Here is a 17,029-nt window from a genome sequence, read left to right as displayed (position 1 = left end):
TTGTGTATATATTTATTAAATTAATTGCACTTTATTCACGATAATTCTACAATTCTATAAAGTAATTTGTTCAACTTGTCGCATTCTATTCCATTGGCCGCCTTCTGCCACGCCCATCAATTTAATTTTAATGACTATTGTTCATTGACTCGGTTGGATCGATTGAAAGAGTTCTATATAGAGGCGGGATGGGCTGGGATGGGTTGGGTGTGTGGGCATTGCATTCAGTTGTGACATTGTTAACTTAATTAATTTAAATTAAGATTCTAAGCACTAATTATCACATAGTAAACTTATATCGTAGGCGTTTTTCTTTCGTTTCGCATTTGCACTGTGTATTTTGATTTGTTGCATTGACTTTATCCAAGGACTCGAAGAGTTTCATCTCAGCGATAGCCCAGCAAGTATTTCGGCAAATATGTGATCGATGAGAGTAGACTGTAGCTAGAGTTGGATTTGTGATGTGGGAATAGAATTAATCTAGATTCGGATACCATCTCATTTTATTGATAATTATTTACAAGACATTAATACCTTAACCACCAACATTAACAATAATGAAATCCATCGAACCCCAATTATTATTATCGGTAGTTGTCTCCGTATTAGAATTAGATCCTTCCTCAGGTGTTTGCTCTCCTCTGAGAGAGTTCGAGTGATGAATTAACCAAAACCAGGTGTGGAAAATAAAATTTGTGTGATTACTTTTTGTTTTTATAACTTAAGTATGTATAAAATGAATTACAAAATGCTGGATTATATAAAGCTAAAGCTTCAATAGATCTTAGATCTAAATATTTAATGCATTTAGCTATGGCAGTCAATGGAATGCAAGAACCAACACCAAAAACATACAAACACATAGGAACTTTAGTTAAATAGTACATACGAATTGGATAATCCACGATAGAACCACGATTTCCATGACTTGGATGACTCCTCATCAATTTTGGATTCCACATCGGTGCAGAAATGTTTGCGATCATGTGAGCGACCGCTCTTGCAATCGCATATCATGCGTTTTTTGCACTCTGCATCGCAAGTGGGTCGAGCTGGTGAGTTCTTCCAGTAATATCTGAGAGTTGTGAGAAAGTTTTGTTAGAGTTGAGAATTATGATCAATGAAGAGTCCATTCAACTCACTTGTAGTACAGCTCAAAGAGTTCCTGATTGTTGGTTAGATCGTTGAGGAGATTATGCCAATCGCTGGGACGCAGTGCCTTCATATTGAATGCTGCCCGAGCTGTGTATAGTTTATACCAAATGGGATAGCCGTAGAGATTGGCCTCTTTCAGGTTCATAATCCAGGACTCGTGATCGATAACCAGGCGTGTGGTACTATCATGATCGCCATCGACATAGTAAATGCGATAGCCGGGATTAAGATCGTAGTAGGGCGACACAGAGGGTCCAATATAGGCAATGCTGTTGGGATGATCTGGAGAGGGGAATAAATATTATTTCCATTCTTTTGAGGATCCTCTGCTGTCTTCTTACTTAGGTCATGTGGATCGTAGAACATTTCAAACTCATCGTAATGCGTATGGCCGTAGAATTGGGCTGTTATGGTGCTCTCATAGCGGGATATAATCTTGTAGAAGTTGCGAGACCAAACCTTAAGGCAATCGGAATGTCCAGGCGGTATATGGCCAATGACATGAACCTTCTCATTGGAGAATTCAGCACTTTGCAGCTCATAAATAAACCTAGAATATACAAAAATTATTGGAGTGATTTCAGTTTCAATCATACTGTCTCTTGCGACTAACCATTGCAACTCAGTGGCTGGATCCGTGGAATTGAGCAGAAGCCACCAGTTCTTGTTGTTGCAGTAGTTCATGTTCATGGAAATAATTCGGAATCCTGGACGCACTAGAACCGAGTAAAAGGCTCCTCTGCGTACGGTGTGGGAGACACTTTGAGGCAGCCAACGGCGCCATTGATTATCCAATTCATCGTATAGCCAATTAATGGATATGTCCACTTGATTCACATATGGCGGAGGAAAACTATTTACTGGGGCACTCTCATGGTTGCCCAAGGCTGGGAATATTGGTATGCCGGGAAATTTTTCTACCATTTGCTTAACGGTCTCCTTTATAATGGCCAGGTTCTCTTCCTTGGTTTGATTCCACACATCATGTGGAGGCAAATCACCTGTCCATAGTATATAATCGATATCCTTGTGAGTTTCAGCTATGTGAGCCAACATATTATCGACAGTTCTCTTTGGAGTATCACATTTCCGATAGTCTCCCCATTTGCCGGCCGCTGCATTGGGATTGGCTGGTCGTCCACTGCTGAGGCGACAGCACAAAGGTTCATTGCACTCGGCATTGGAGCCCTCCACATAGTGGGGATCATAGTGAGTGTCGGAGATGTGGAGAACCTTGAAAAAGGGTGCCGCCTCCAGCGGTATGGGCAGATCAGCGAGACGAGGAGGCTTTGGTACCGGGGGAAAAATAACCTCCCACTCATGATAGGGATTGTAGACATCGCTGCAGCCATCGCCAATGACAAAGCTGCATAGTTCATCGGGTGTCAGGTTAACTCTCTTGAGGACATAGATCAATTCACTGCCAAACAACTGGGATACACCCTGACACACTCGAGCACTCTGGATATTTAGATTCGTGCAATATTCGGCTATTAAACGCATTATCTCCTCATCCGACTTGCCCGATTGTATCTGATGCTGCAGCATTCCGGCTCCTGCCTTGCAGGCCGTGCAGGTCACCTTGGACATGACACTATTCTCGATCTCATAGGCAACTTGTTTGAGATTCAAGAGCTTCAGTGCCTTGTCCACAAAAGGTGGATACACCAGGCCATCTCCGGCTGCCGCATCGTACCACAACATGCGACCCGTTGCCGTTCGATTCGTCTTGATGGCCCGCAAACGTTCCAAGAACTCGGCATCGCTATCGGAGGGTTCACTATTCGTGCGATTGGGATGATGCGTCAGTTCCAAATGTGGATGTATACTCCGTGGCTGTTCTTCAATCACCCATTCCGCCAGCTCAGGCTGGGTCCAATTAATTCGGGGCTGGACACGCGGGAACAGAAAGGGAAATGCTGTAAAAGCAGAATGCTTAGCAATTGTTTCGAGTGATTTCAAGTGTACCTCTGATCTAGTTACCATTTGTTGTGGTCAGAAGTGCTGCCAGCACCGTCATGAGGCTGCACATTCCCCTGGGACTTCGTCGTGGACTTGACCATAACGATGATGCTCCATGCAGTGTCATAATTCTCTCTCTTTGCCTCTCGGCCCCCAGTTCACAGGTAAGCAGCCGCCGGCTTGACCTACATTTTTGGGTTGGACAAAAAAACAAGTAAGAGAAAAAACAGTCATTATTATGTTGAACGGGTTTCATTGCAGGAAAAGGGGCAATGTATGACGACGTTCAAGTATATGAAATTCCGTTATGCCATTTACATATTTTCGATCCATTATAAACAACATCAAAAAAAAAAAAAACATCGTTTACACATTGTGCGAAATTTGCAGTCATTTCAAGGCTAATTTAATGCAGTTCAGACATGATTAACAAGTTAGCTGTAATGCTTGAAGGGCCCTTTTGATGACTGGAGAAAATTTACTACTAAACGGATTAAAAGCAAAACTTCCTACTAAACCCAGAGGTCTAAACAGGATTCGAATTTGAATTAATTTATTTAAAAGAAACCTTAACAGACCACAAATTTAACAATCAATATGATGTTAAAAATAAACCCAGTACTAAAATGTTTATACAAAATGTTGTATCCTTTGATCAGAAACATTATTAGAGTTATCTTTAAAGTTCATAAATTTTATGATATTGACATCGACGATAACCATCCAATTGTTGTAGGCAGAATCAATTTTTTAATTAGCTTTGATAATTTGAGAAATTTCATATAAATTTTCATTTTTCTTGACGTCAGAAAGAAGAAAACTCATTGAAAAAGAAAATAAAGATAATGAGTCTTCGTTAATATATAAATATTTTAATAGGCAACTAAAGTTTCATATTTTTTTTCATTAAATTGCATTTCTGTTTATTCGAAATGGCTTATCAATGTACATATGTATGTATATAAAATTGGTGTAAGTAAAATTTTATTTCCAATAATTTGCATGGTATAGAGAAAGGTCATTTTAGTGACACCTGTCATTTTGGTCAAAACTTTGAATGAAAACTAAATAAAGTCAACTTTTTTATTTTTATAGCCGAATGGTGTGGCTCTTTCTTTGTGGGAAACTGTTGCCTATACGAGGAACTCATATGATATCAGTCGAGGATCAGATGACATTTTCTTCGAGTCAATACAATGAACAACTGAAATTCTAGTTGACTAAAGTCAAGAAATTAGAGTGATCGTTATTCTGAGTATTCATAGATATTTAATATACCTAGTGAATAGTTTTAAACATGTGTGTTAGTATCTTCTTAACAAATCTTTAACTATTGTTGCTGGTGATGATTCAGAGCAGAGAATCTTAGCTGTGGGTAAACAGTTCCACATTTGTTTATTTGGGCAAGTAAATATTCTTTATATAACGTGTTAAACGCAACAGCCCGAATGGTATTAAGTTGTCGAGTTTATTTATATGTATGTTCTTTCTTTAGATTGCTGGCCTTATCAACATCCTCTATAGAACCCAAACTAGCAAACAACTAAAACTAGTTGCCATTTAATTGAAATGTGTTTTTGTGACAGGCAGGGAGCGGGACAGAAGGAGAGAGAGGGAGAGGCAGATGGCGTTATCAGTTAATAGTTTATTTATGTAACATTAAAACTTACTTAAAAATCTAGAAAACTACTTGAATGATGAAAATTTAAGCAGTTAATTTTTCAATTTAAAAACAAAGTATCCATTTTTTTTGTTTATTGCATTTGATTGAACTGTTTAGATTTGCTTTTGCCCAGTTCAATTTGATCATATGATACCCAAAGTCAACAATAAAACAAATTGATTTGTTTGCTTCTGCTCAGTTGTTGTTGATGTTGCTGCTGTTGTCGGTGTTGTTGTTGTTGTTGCTGTTGCTGCTGTTGCTGGTGTTGGCGAGCAACCTTAAGACCATTTGTGTTTATTGTGCCAAGCGAGCCCCAGCGCCCCATTATGCATAATTTCAATGGCTCACCACCAGAAGGGGATCAAAGGAGGGGCAGAAGAGAGAGGCTACACTCAATGTCGAGCCATCATTTGGTCACTGGCAAAAAGCAAAGTATACAGACCCCCGCAGCAACGCGTATCGGAGTCTCTCCATGACGGTACATTGGCCTCTTCCAGACAGACAGACAGACAGACGGACATTCCAACAATCAGACAGACGAAGTGAAATCGTCAACTTTGGTGTAATAAGTAGTAAGTAGTAAGGTCTCGAAGAAAACCGAAGAAAAAAAAGTAACTAAAGCGCGACTTTTTGTTATTTTGTTTTTGTTGTTGTTGTTGCTGCTGCTGCTTCTTCTGTGATTTCATTTGTTATATGCGAAAATCGAAAGTGTCTTCAGGGCGGTGAAGAAGAGTTCAGTTTGAAATGAAACAAAATTGCATTTGCCAACACAAATTACAAGCGGCAAAGACACAAAACCAGAGAAAAAGCAAACAAGTTTTTTGGCAAGGTTAGGATAAAAATTTCCAGCTTTTAATACAGGTCAAGTTACAGTCATAAAACTTTGAACTAACTAATAATAAAACGAAGAAGAAATAGATAAATCATGACAGGCGACTCTCAAATACTCTGCATTAAGTTGTGATAAATAAATAATAATAAATTGAAAAAAAAAAATTGCATAAATCCCAACAACAAATGACATCAAGAGACAAGACAAGAAAGTTTTTTCTGACCGAAAATCGTTTATTCTTTCCAATATAAATCTTATTCCTAAACTCTCAATATCTTTGAAGTGTAATGGGCTGAAATCAAGCCAAAATTTGTATGCTTTGCTTTGCCAAAACTCCAATACACAATTGAAGATAAAAGTCCTGAGAAATAGATCTTGTTTCCATCAAGTTTCCAAATTCCAAAGAAATCATTTAGTTTTATGATTTCTAGAGGTAAAAGTTCTTCAAAAGTTATTGAAGTAAGTTTCCTAGACATGTAAAGGTTAATACTTTGGATTGGAGATTAACCATTTTGACCTAAAGTCACATCTCCTTCAAAAGAAAACTTATTTTAATCATTTTTTTGAACTATGAAGAAAACATGACAAAATTATTCGTTATCCACAATCGTTTCCATTATCCCCGACGGAACTACCTTTCAGTATTGCTTCATCGGTGGGAAACTCCACTCATGTCGGGGTTCGAACTGGAGAGCAAAAGAATTGTAGATTTCGAAAACAATAGGGTATTTGTACGACAAGGGCTTCCCATTCAAATTGTGACAAAGTAAGTTAAGTGTGCAATACATTTAAGTTAAAATAAATAAGGAGATAAATCATTGTACTAAGTAGTTGATCCATGTGGCATATTCATACATATGAACACAGATAGAAGTCTTTTTTGCAGTTATTCTGCTCGATAATTGTTCTTAATAAGAGCGTAGTTGAGCTTCATCTGAATATAATGGGGTCATCTCTTTTCTCTGATAAAAATATTTTATACAAGATGTTTCAACCTTGTAGAAAAACATAAATAAACGATTGTGATTTCCTGGTTTTATGAGTTTTAATTCTTAAACCGATTTTGGTTTCATAATCTTTCTTATATTTATCATTTCTTAAAAAATTACTCATTGCTATGTTCTCTATATAAGACTAACAAGGTCTTATTTGATCTTTTGCATATAACACATTCACATTTCATAATATTTTATTAAATATTTGCTTAAGTGCGACGTCGCATAGATGTGAATTGCCTCAAACTCGATGAGTCCAAATACCAAATTTAATGGCTCTAAATTTTTTAACCTCCCAACACTTTTGAGAGCCTCTCATGGTGTTGAGACTTAAAGTCTATAAAGGATAAGGAAAAGCTATAGACTTTATTGGCAGATAGTCTACATTCCAAATGCTTCTTTATTTATCATTTAATATAAAACCAAACAATTCCAGTAAAGGGTATAAAAGATGAGCCGAACTCAATTGCAAGAAATTGTACAAAAGAAATGGCTTTAGATTGAAACCGGTTAAGCACGTGTATTTCATTTCTTTTTGTTGTTGTTGTTGTTGCTGAACTATTCTGTTTATTTTATTATTTTTTTGACTTTTATTCAACAACAACAACAACAACAGCAACAGCGACTCTCTCTGTTGTAGGTATGTGGGTAGGTAGGTTCTCAGATTATCTGATACGATCAGAGTTATTGATCATTATTCAGTCAACGTCAGTGACAGGTCGTCGCCTTATAAGGGCAAACGTTGGATTCATTTTGTAACTTTCACTTTCTTTAGAAATTATTTTCTTAATAATATGAAAATGCTTTTGGGATGTGCTAAATAGCTTTAAAGTCCAACAACCATCATGTTGTTATCCATTGTTTGTATCTGTTGTTTTCCTACTCGTTTTTTTCTTAGTTTTTGTTGTGGGTTTCGGTTTTCAGTTTTCAGTTTTTTTTTTGGGCTATTGTATAACGGTCGTTTGGAGGTAGATAAGCTGCATGTAATGTTTTAATGAGCATTTCTTGTTTTATAATAATTAAGAAATGAAATGGAAAGTAATTTTCCTCTCTTTCACCCATTGGTTTGCTTTTCCTTACTGGGCAAAGTGTGGACAAAGGTTAAACTCTGTTTATAAAGAGAAATTTGTGTAGTTCTATGGAAGATATTTTAATTATTCTAAACATTTCTATTTCGAGTGATCCAGTGTGTGTGTGTTTTAGTGTGAAATGTCTTTAGACTTCGTTTTAGCAGCTAATATTTTGTCTTACAAAAACAAACATCTCTCCAGTTTTCTTAAGCAACTTGCTGGTCTAACTTTAAAAAAACTCGAATTTTGTCGATCAAAATAGTGATTAAACTATTTTCCAGCTTATTCGCGAAAAATCTTCGTCAGAAATGGCTTGACTTGCCAAAAAAAAAAGGAGAAATCAAAGCACAGGGTATCACAAAGCCAGTGCCCTTTGGTAACATTGAAAATTTTAATATTTTGGCCTCGTCATGTCCAAAATACTGGCCTATATAATGGTCATTTTATTAGCATGATCTAATTAAATATGCGGCTACCGAATAAAACCACAGTGCACGAATATGGGAATGGCTATTTGAAATAGAAATAGAAACAGAAATCCAAACTAACGAAAGCGCTCCGCTTCGTAACCTGTCCAAGAAGTCTGAGCTGAATGACAAATCTACAAAACAAAAAACATGAATTGAACATAATGGTCGAAGAGAAAGAGATATGACAAGTGAGTGACAAAGACAGACAGAGGTAGAGCTTTAGAATGCCATACAATGTGTGTCTATGTGTGTGTGAAACTGATAGATACATAGATATAGTAGATAGGAGAAGGAATAAAAAAGTGAAAAACCGTTGACAACTTTACAAGATTTTGCAAGCCAAGCTCACAATTTGTGGGCCTGGTTGACAGAGTGAGCTGAAGAGAAGCTTAATGGCACTAGGATGGGTGGATGGATCGATGGATGGATGAATGGATGGGTGGTGGAGGGACCAACTCCAAGTGAAATGCGCGCATGCGCACAAACGTGTTTCTCCAGCTCGGGGAGTACATACAAATGTACACACATATTTGGTATTTTGTGGTCTTCTGACGAAATGTGTAACAGTAAAATAGCCGCCAACTGGTTTTGCATTCATTTTGGTTTTTGTCCAAATCAATGCTGAAGATGATGAAGAACAGGCTACAGAGTGACCAGTAAGATTTACCTGTTGATGATTCGCTTTCTTTGCTTTGTGTGCAGAAGAATTCACTTAATCAGAAATATTTTATGACACTTTTTCACACACTGTTAAAGCTGTGTTTAATCTGCTGTCTCCTTCCCTCTCGCTTGGTTTTTGGTTCTTTAAATGATATTTTCTTTTCGGTATGTGATTAACCACTTTTTCTTTCTTTTGTGTTTCTATTTATATACTAAATTCATAATGAATGCGCCATAATTCGCAACTCTCTTTTGTCGATTGGCCTCATTTATTTACATTTCATTTTCGGTTATTATTTATTTTACACAATTTGTTTTTTCTTTTTTCTTGATTTTTGTTTTCCTTTTTTTGGCATGCACTGAACACTGAGCACTGATTGTCGTAGATTTCACCCGAGTAAATATTGTCACGGAATCGCCTCTCTAATGGAGAGAGCCAAAAAGCCAACCGCTTGCCACAAACCGCCAACGACAACTGAGAGAAAAAATTCCATGCGACTAAGCTTTTGGGTCGAGCTTGGCTTAAAACAGCTGATTGCGTGGGGTCAGCTGAGAGACAGAGAGTGAGAGACAAGCTTTCCTTCAGCCCACCTAATTCAATTTACAATAGAAACTTAATGACACGATGATGAATCACTGTATACCCTGTAATCCATCTTGGGGTTATTTAGCTAGTTAAAAAAAACGAAGGAATATTAAAAATTGAATATCAAAAAACACTTAAAAAATACAGTCAAAATGTAATGTTTCTTGTCCTTTGACTAGTTATCTTCTAGTTTCCATATTTCACTTCAACTTTTTAGGTCCTTCAGCAGTCGTTGTGGCTTAAGAAAGTGAATCTTAATAAATATATAATACCAAAAATCAATATTTCTTTGCCTGAATATTTAAATTGCATTTCAAGTGTGCCCTTAAATGCAGGGTCAACGCAAAAGGAATATTCCTAGGCAACTGAAAAATCGATTTAACAATCACAAGAAGTGAAGAAATAAGTAACTTAATTAAAATTTATATAAAAATGCTTTTAGCGTAGAGTGTCAATAGGGGCAAAAACCCTTTTATCACTAATTTTCAGGAAATTATTAAATTACAAGTTAACTTTCAGTAGGTAATAGATAATGCCATATGACCAACAAATTAACGAGCAGTCGTTAGTAAGGGACGATTTAAATTTGCTTACTACAGTCTAACTCGAGTGTTTTGTAAAAAAAAATGTATATGTATATTACTATTTAGTATCGTTCAATTTGAACTAATAAGAGCCAAAATCAACACACAAAATCATCAACAAACGAAAATTTTACGAATCTTAAACCAAATTTTTTGGTCTCCACCTGAATCACTAGATCCAATGAAGAGTCATTTCTATAGAAGGCACTTTAAATAGGAGAAGGTTAAGATATTACCCTGTAAAAAACAGACTCCAAAAATATAGAAAAATTTATACGTAATTTATGACACTTTTCCCAGATATTATAAATACTTTGTCCTTTATCGATTCTCTAACTCAAAGTTACTAAAATTTCAACTTTTAGTTTTTTTTTTTTACAATAAAGAGGTCATAGAAACAGAATTGTTTGCATCTACTTATTTGAGATACAATTTCATGAGAAGGGTATACATTAGTCGATGCTCTAGTTAAAGTTTATAGTCCCCCATTGTTTACCTCGCTTGAGCAACTTTTGACATTTAATTAGTGCGATGATAATGATAATGATGATGGCTTATCTTGTCTCGTAGAACATATTCTGAAAAGCCATTGTTTAAAAAACGGAAATTGTTAAGCAAAACTAACAAAGTTTTCTACTATAGATAAAGCTGTTAGTATAAGGTCCAAAGAGGTGCTTAGTCACAGGTCATATTTTAATCCACATGCTAACTAGAAAGATTAGTTCATAAATTGAATGTTTTAAAAGTGAGTCAAGTTCTTGAGAACCGAAATAACCACAAATTGTCAATCTAGTTGTGGAATTAAATTACGTTTAATGGTTTGTTGAATGGTTTTGTGCGATGGTTTTTTGTTTTTAGCAATTGAACTCTTATCTTTATATTTAGTATTTATTTTTTTATTGTACAAAAAAATTATTAACAATTATTATTGTTCAGGCACATATTATGTTTACTTCAGCCATATCAGTTGCAGTTTCAGTTTCAGTTTTTTGTGTCTGTGGGCTCACCATTATTAATCAATTTACAATTACCGTATCAGGCGATCAGGTTCAATGATTGATGATGATGATGATGTTCACACAGAGGACTCAATTGACGCACTGAGTGAACTTTCATTCTGATTGTAGATGGCGTATATGTCATGCTTCAAATTGTAAAAGAACTGCAGGCTACTGGGATCACCATGAACTTGATCCGAGGGCTGCTGAGGCAATGCCTCATTTGGAATCTCTGTGGATGCGGCCTTGGCTAGATTATGGTCAGGATAACACCGCCAAGTGATGGTTATGTGTCTAAGACCGCAACATACACCGAATCCCCACTTTTTGCCAGGATCAGACGGTTCCGTTGGCATGGCCTCGTCCTGCAAACCCTTCCTCCCACAGCAGGTCCAATTGCGTATCTTTTGCTTGAAGTACGACAATGTGCGTATTGTTTGAGTAAGGAAGGTGTAAAACACAGGATTCAAAGCACAGCTTGTTAGATTCAGGATGCCGAAACTGAAGTAGAGCAACCAATCGACTGGAGTGGAGAACGAGCCATACAGACGCATAATCAGAAAGATCCAAGCTGGCAAACGAAGGCAAATGAAGACTGCCATCATGAGGAGGACCACGAGAACCATACGTCGATGTCTTTGCTCTCGGGCCAAGGCAGCAGCTCCCACTGTTGGCGGTGTGGAGGAAACAGTTGGCTTGGGTGGCGGAGGTGGAGGCAATGTGGTGCTCATTTTATCAATATTCAAAGGGGCCGCCACACTCAGAGCACTCATCATGGCGCTGGGCATAAGCAGTTCCACATTGTTCATCTTGACACGAGCTTCGACATGGTCCTGCTCCTGTTCTGGCTGCTGCTGATGATGATGATAATGACGCCTTAGCCACAATTGACGGGCTATTATGGTGTTCAGCCAAATAAACGCCACAATGCACGGCAGAAATATTAAACCAAACAATATGACGTAGTAAAGGCCAACATCATGCTGTGGGTATTTGTATAAATAGAAAAATAAAAAAATAACACATTGTTATTGTTGAGTGGCTGATAAGCGCCTTATCAGAACGCCTCTGATCCCAGCACATGTAAAACAATAATCCAGAATCTGGAATCTTAAACTCACGTCGCCAGTTATACACATGCTGACAAGTTCCAACTCAGTGACCAGCAAATCCTCGGTAGTTGGCATTTCAGTTGTAGTACCCTCCTCCTGGTTCGATTGCAGTTGCGGTTCATCCAATTCCAGTAGATAAATCTTATCCAGATCGTAGATGGCAAACAAGGGACCAGAAGTTCCCATAGAGGCCAACCAAATGACAGCCATGCAGACGATACAAATGCGAACATCTGGATTCCAGAAACCCAAAACGGCTCTCATAATGGCCATATACCGATCGAAAGCAATGGCCACCAGGGTCAAGCTACTGGCCAGTACAGCTGCCGTGGTAATAAACGGCACGAATTTGCACATGAAATCGCCCAGAGTCTGTGTTCGATATTAAGTGATGAAAAGTTCATCTCAGGATGTGGCCAACTCACCCATAATTGCAAGTACTCCGCCTTAAATTGGGCTAAATAGGCAATTGTACTGAACACACATGACATCAGATCACTGCAGGCCAAGGATATCAGACAGGCTCGAAAAAATGGACGCAGCTTCCGACGCGAATTCACATAGAGGGTACTCAGATTACCCAAGAACGCCAAAAGGAACAAGACGCCCACTATGGCCATGAAAATGCTACGTTTCTTGATGCTTATCTGACTGAGATCGGATATCAATATGCCCGGATATGTGGCTTCATTTGCGTAATTCTCCGTTGAAGCTGTATTCTTATTTACTATATATTTCAAATAATATTGCAACTCTTCGTATGTGTAGTGCAGTAGGGCCATTATTTTTGACCCGAAAAGTATGCAATTGTTTTCGCTTCGACTTCCCGGATTAGACTGTTCGTAAATTTATGATGGCTTTTGGTTTTATCTTCGCATTAAACGTTTTTGTGCTCTTATCACATGTCCAAAGCATTCGTTTCGTATTTAGATTGTTATCGGCTGTCATAATTAATGGGTCGAACGCATTGCACCTGGCAATCACAATCAGTGAATGAATGAATGAATGATGATGATGGCAATGATAAGTTATTATTTTGTTGTGTCTTATTTTATGACTAATCCAATGCAGGCTGTTAAAATTTTAAAATATATCAATTGCTTTTCCAATTTAGGCTGAACTAATCAGTTTATATTTATAATCATATCAGTTAATATTCGTATTTTCCCTCATTTCTTATAACCTTTCGTTTAATACCTTTCAGAACCCTTTAGCCTGTTGCTTTTTAAATTTAGCGCCAAGTGCGGCCGACTTATCGATAAGCGAACTTTCCGCCACTATCCGCCACATTTTCCAACACTATCTCTCTTCCCACCACTGTAGAAAGAAAACGAAAAGAGGAGAGAAAATGGTGGTGTGGCAACGCTTTGCTGAACCAACGAATTTAAATTGCTTTGGCGGTTTAACAAATTTAATTGAATTGAACCAAGAGTGTGGTTGCGGTTCCCTGTCTTTGCCGGCTACTCATTATGTGTTCTGCTGCCGTTGTCATTTGCATCCATTACTTAAAGGAAACTCCCAGCTAAATAAAGGATATAAAGGTTCAGTTTATAAAAACATACAAAAATTTATACGAGGTCATTTGCATCCATTACTTAAAGGAAACTCCCAGCTAAATAAAGGATATAAAGGTTCAGTTTATAAAAACATACAAAAATTTATACTATCAAATAATCCTTAAATAGATAGAATCAAGTGGATCAAGAGTGTGGATAGTCAGGATTCAAATTGAAAGGCATCCTGCCCTGACCCGCTAACCTGGCTAGGTCCTTGAAATAGAAGCTTTGCTTTATATTGATTTACTACTTTAAGCAGATGACCATTTGTTATCCAAAAAATACTAGAAACACTTTGTTGAAGTCCTTTAGGGAATTGACTTGCTATTCTGCTAAAGAGGGTGTGTGAAAGGGGTGTGTCAAAAATTTAAAATAAACTCGATCACTTTACATACTACATGAACCTAAATAACAAATTTGGTGTCTTTAGTTTTTAAAGTCTCCGAAATCTAGATGTTCATACAGACATACAGACGAACTTCGCTGAATCGACTCGACTGTTGATGTTGATCCAGAATATATATACTTTATATAAGCTTCCCTCTGCCTGTTACATACATTTTGGCGACTTTAATTTACCATTTTACCCTATGGGTGTATGATATTATGAAGGCGAAGATAAATATATAACCATCAAGATTTTAAACGAGCATTTCACTCTCTGAATGCAAACAAAATCTTGTTTTCATTTTGAAATCATTTATTTGAATTTTTTTCTCATTAAAACCCATAAATATTTGCTCAATTATCATCAATTATCTAATGCTCATTAATACTTTTCTGTTGTACTTAATGTTAATGTTAAACAAATATGTTTTGTAGTATGTTTCGGTAAATAGAGAACTACATACATACATCATTTTCATATGCAGTTTAAATTTTTGGCATCTTTGGAGTACATTTACATTTAAATAATCAATTACAATTACAAAGAACAGGTATTACATACAAAATACTGAACATGGTTTTTGACTTTGATTTGTTTTTCTTCTCTTTATCTTTAAGTTTTTGTTTATTACAGTTTATCTAATTTGTATTTAAGTTTTCTTTCCGTGTGTTTAGAGTGTCGATTGGATTTGCCCTTATGACTAGTTTTTGCTATTCTCTCTGTATGTGTGTGTGTGTGTCTATATAAATTATCTGACTTATCAAATATAACAATTCAATATTACTTTGTTGCCTTTTGCATTTTACACATAGTTAAAGTTTTTCAATTTTCTTTTGTCTGTATGTACATTGAGCTGTTGCCGGAAAGGTGGGTGGATTAGTCAATTCGCTAGAATATCGTATGAGTATTTCTGAGAGACATATGGATTGAAGGTTAATGTCAAATTACCCTATATAGTATATATCTATATATATTTATCGATATGAGTTTTTTTATTTTTTTGTATTTAGTTTCTCATCGACAGCCCAAAATTTCGTATAAAATTTGAAGCTCCTCTGGTTTTTATTTTCCAATATATTGTTGTGTAGATGTATTTATATATATGTATTTCCATTGGGTTTAAAGTAAACATTCTTAGCTTTAAATGTATATATACTATATGTATATATATTTATTTATCTTGTCTTGAATTGACAGTTTCATCTTAAATATATAGATTAACATATTTCTTAGCTTTATCTCTTAATTTTGTCTTCTACTTTTTTGTAGTTTTTTAATTTGAGCAAATTGCTTCTTTTCTTTTGATTTTCTTTTCTACTTACATATCTAGAAAATACGTGCTCATACACAGACATACATACATATGTATGTATAGAGATATAACTATTTATTTATTTTATTTACAAAATAAACTAAGCAATTGCCTTTCAATAACTCTTTTTTAGTGTTAACAGCCATTAAATATTTTTCTTATTTTTTTTTAACATTTTTTTTACTTCTTTATTTTATACCCTTGCAAGAATATATAAATTTTACAATCTGGCTTTATCTCTGACATTTATAATATTTGATTCTTTGTAAATAAAATGTGACAAAAACAACTTTATCGGACGATTTCTACTTTTAATACAAGTTTCTGAACGATGAAATTTCAAAAATTATATATAATGTGTTTTTAATTTGAAGAGGTAATTTGGATTTTCAAAAATATAACTATTCAATGCTTAGATGAAAGACTTAAATGGTTAACAAAGAGAGAATACTAACTATAAAACTGAATTTAGGCTTTAAAATGTGTATTAAAAGTTAGGCAATAAAATAAACTTGCAAGGGTATGGAATCTTTGGTCTGTCCAAAGCTGATTCGCTAGGTTAGTTTTACTTTCTGCTTGTTTTGTTTTGGTTTTTCTTTTTCACAGGTACACACAACATGCAACATGCAACATGCAACACCGACATTGAATTTGATTACTTGTTATATAGGCATTATATGACTAGGTACATGGGTTTACTTAGGTTTTGTTTTCTTTCTCTGTTTTTCGTTATGTCACAGCTACTGCGCTAAAACAAACAACAACTATTAAATCATAGTTAATAACAATAATTTTCATTTAAATTCCTGTTTACCCTCCTTTAATCTATTGCCGTCTCACAAACAAAAGACTCCCGATTCTCTTTCCATCACAAAAATAAGACCGTAAATCGTGTTTAACATTTGCTATAGGTTCATATATATATATATATATATCTTTTAATTAACTAACTACAGGTACAAACACATACAAATATTCACATACATACATATATACTATGTATGTTTGTACTTATGTATATATCTCTTGTATACGTTTTTTTTAATGGGTTTTTTATTAGGCAACACACAGCTTGATATAGTTAATACTTTTTGTAACAATTATATAAACATTAATACACTCAATCATAATTAATTATTGTATTCCTCTTGTTTGTTTTGTTTTGTTTTCTTTTGTTTATTCACCTACTTGACATACACAAAAAACACTTCTAAATATATATATAGTTTGGGTATATATCTATTTGTCGGTACATACAATATAAATTTGTTTGCTTTCTTTTTTGTTAGGTATTTGGCTTATCAACTATGTATGTATCTTAATTTCATTTAGGTACATGAGTCTCTCATTTAATCATACATATATTTTTTCCTTTAGATTTCTATAATCTAAGTACATTCATATTAATCATATAATAGTTAAATGTATATATATATATTTCACTAAACATGAATACAAAGGAAATCAAAAATGTATACGACAACAGAAAAAGTAGAAAACAACACAACAATTGCAGCCCGTTGGGCTTTAGTTTAAAAAGGATTGGATAAAAACCATTATGTATTTGCATTTAATGTCTACATAAATAAGTGTATAAAATTTAATATTAAAAACTTTCACTAAACGTTGCTTTGCCATTCATTGCACTTGGACATTGCTCATTAATTTCTTACTCATTTGTCTCAT

At 35.5% G+C, this 17,029-nt stretch overlaps 2 protein-coding genes across 4 annotated transcripts; both read right to left on the bottom strand.

Annotated features, from left to right (window-relative positions):
- Window positions 1-9,267, bottom strand: LOC137577466 (sphingomyelin phosphodiesterase). Of its 3 annotated transcripts, XM_068290949.1 has the most exons (8): window positions 8,815-9,267; window positions 3,139-3,302; window positions 1,769-3,074; window positions 1,497-1,705; window positions 1,143-1,437; window positions 890-1,075; window positions 535-641; window positions 1-444 (listed from the first exon to the last, which is right to left on the bottom strand). In XM_068290949.1, exons 2-7 carry the CDS (start codon window positions 3,242-3,244, stop codon window positions 536-538), a joined length of 2,208 nt encoding a protein of 735 aa, XP_068147050.1. In that variant the 5' UTR covers window positions 3,245-3,302; window positions 8,815-9,267; the 3' UTR covers window positions 1-444; window position 535. The 3 variants fall into 3 exon arrangements, with proteins under 3 accessions (XP_068147050.1, XP_068147051.1, XP_068147049.1); XM_068290950.1 differs by lacking the exon at window positions 535-641; XM_068290948.1 differs by lacking the exon at window positions 1-444 and having other exon boundaries at window positions 486-641.
- Window positions 9,268-11,052: 1,785 nt separating this feature from the next.
- Window positions 11,053-12,904, bottom strand: LOC137575728 (RYamide receptor). The gene is made up of 3 exons (XM_068288362.1): window positions 12,513-12,904; window positions 12,097-12,459; window positions 11,053-11,958 (listed from the first exon to the last, which is right to left on the bottom strand). The coding sequence occupies exons 1-3, from the start codon at window positions 12,867-12,869 to the stop codon at window positions 11,053-11,055; spliced, it is 1,626 nt and encodes a 541-aa protein (XP_068144463.1). The 5' UTR covers window positions 12,870-12,904.
- Window positions 12,905-17,029: the final 4,125 nt, after the last annotated feature.

This window comes from Drosophila tropicalis, unplaced genomic scaffold (assembly GCF_018151085.1).
Source record: "Drosophila tropicalis isolate 14030-0801.00 unplaced genomic scaffold, ASM1815108v1 contig_593, whole genome shotgun sequence".
In the NCBI taxonomy this organism is placed as follows: Eukaryota; Metazoa; Arthropoda; class Insecta; order Diptera; family Drosophilidae; genus Drosophila; species Drosophila tropicalis.
The sequence above is the reverse complement of the archived record's forward strand: the minus strand, read 5'-3'. Positions and strand labels throughout refer to the sequence as shown.

Bases quoted from the DNA above. Each gene is read 5' to 3' on its own strand.
- LOC137577466 (XM_068290949.1), bottom strand. From the start codon at position 3,244: ATGACACTGCATGGAGCATCATCGTTATGGTCAAGTCCACGACGAAGT. The intron at 3,075-3,138 runs GTAACTAGATCA...CTGCTTTTACAG, and splicing joins ACTTCTGACCACAACAAATG to CATTTCCCTTTCTGTTCCCG. The intron at 642-889 runs GTATGTACTATT...GAACTCTCTCAG, and splicing joins TATCGTGGATTATCCAATTC to AGGAGAGCAAACACCTGAGG.
- LOC137575728 (XM_068288362.1), bottom strand. From the start codon at position 12,869: ATGGCCCTACTGCACTACACATACGAAGAGTTGCAATATTATTTGAAA. The intron at 12,460-12,512 runs GTGAGTTGGCCA...TATCGAACACAG, and splicing joins CGGAGTACTTGCAATTATGG to ACTCTGGGCGATTTCATGTG. The intron at 11,959-12,096 runs GTGAGTTTAAGA...AAATACCCACAG, and splicing joins GCATGTGTATAACTGGCGAC to CATGATGTTGGCCTTTACTA.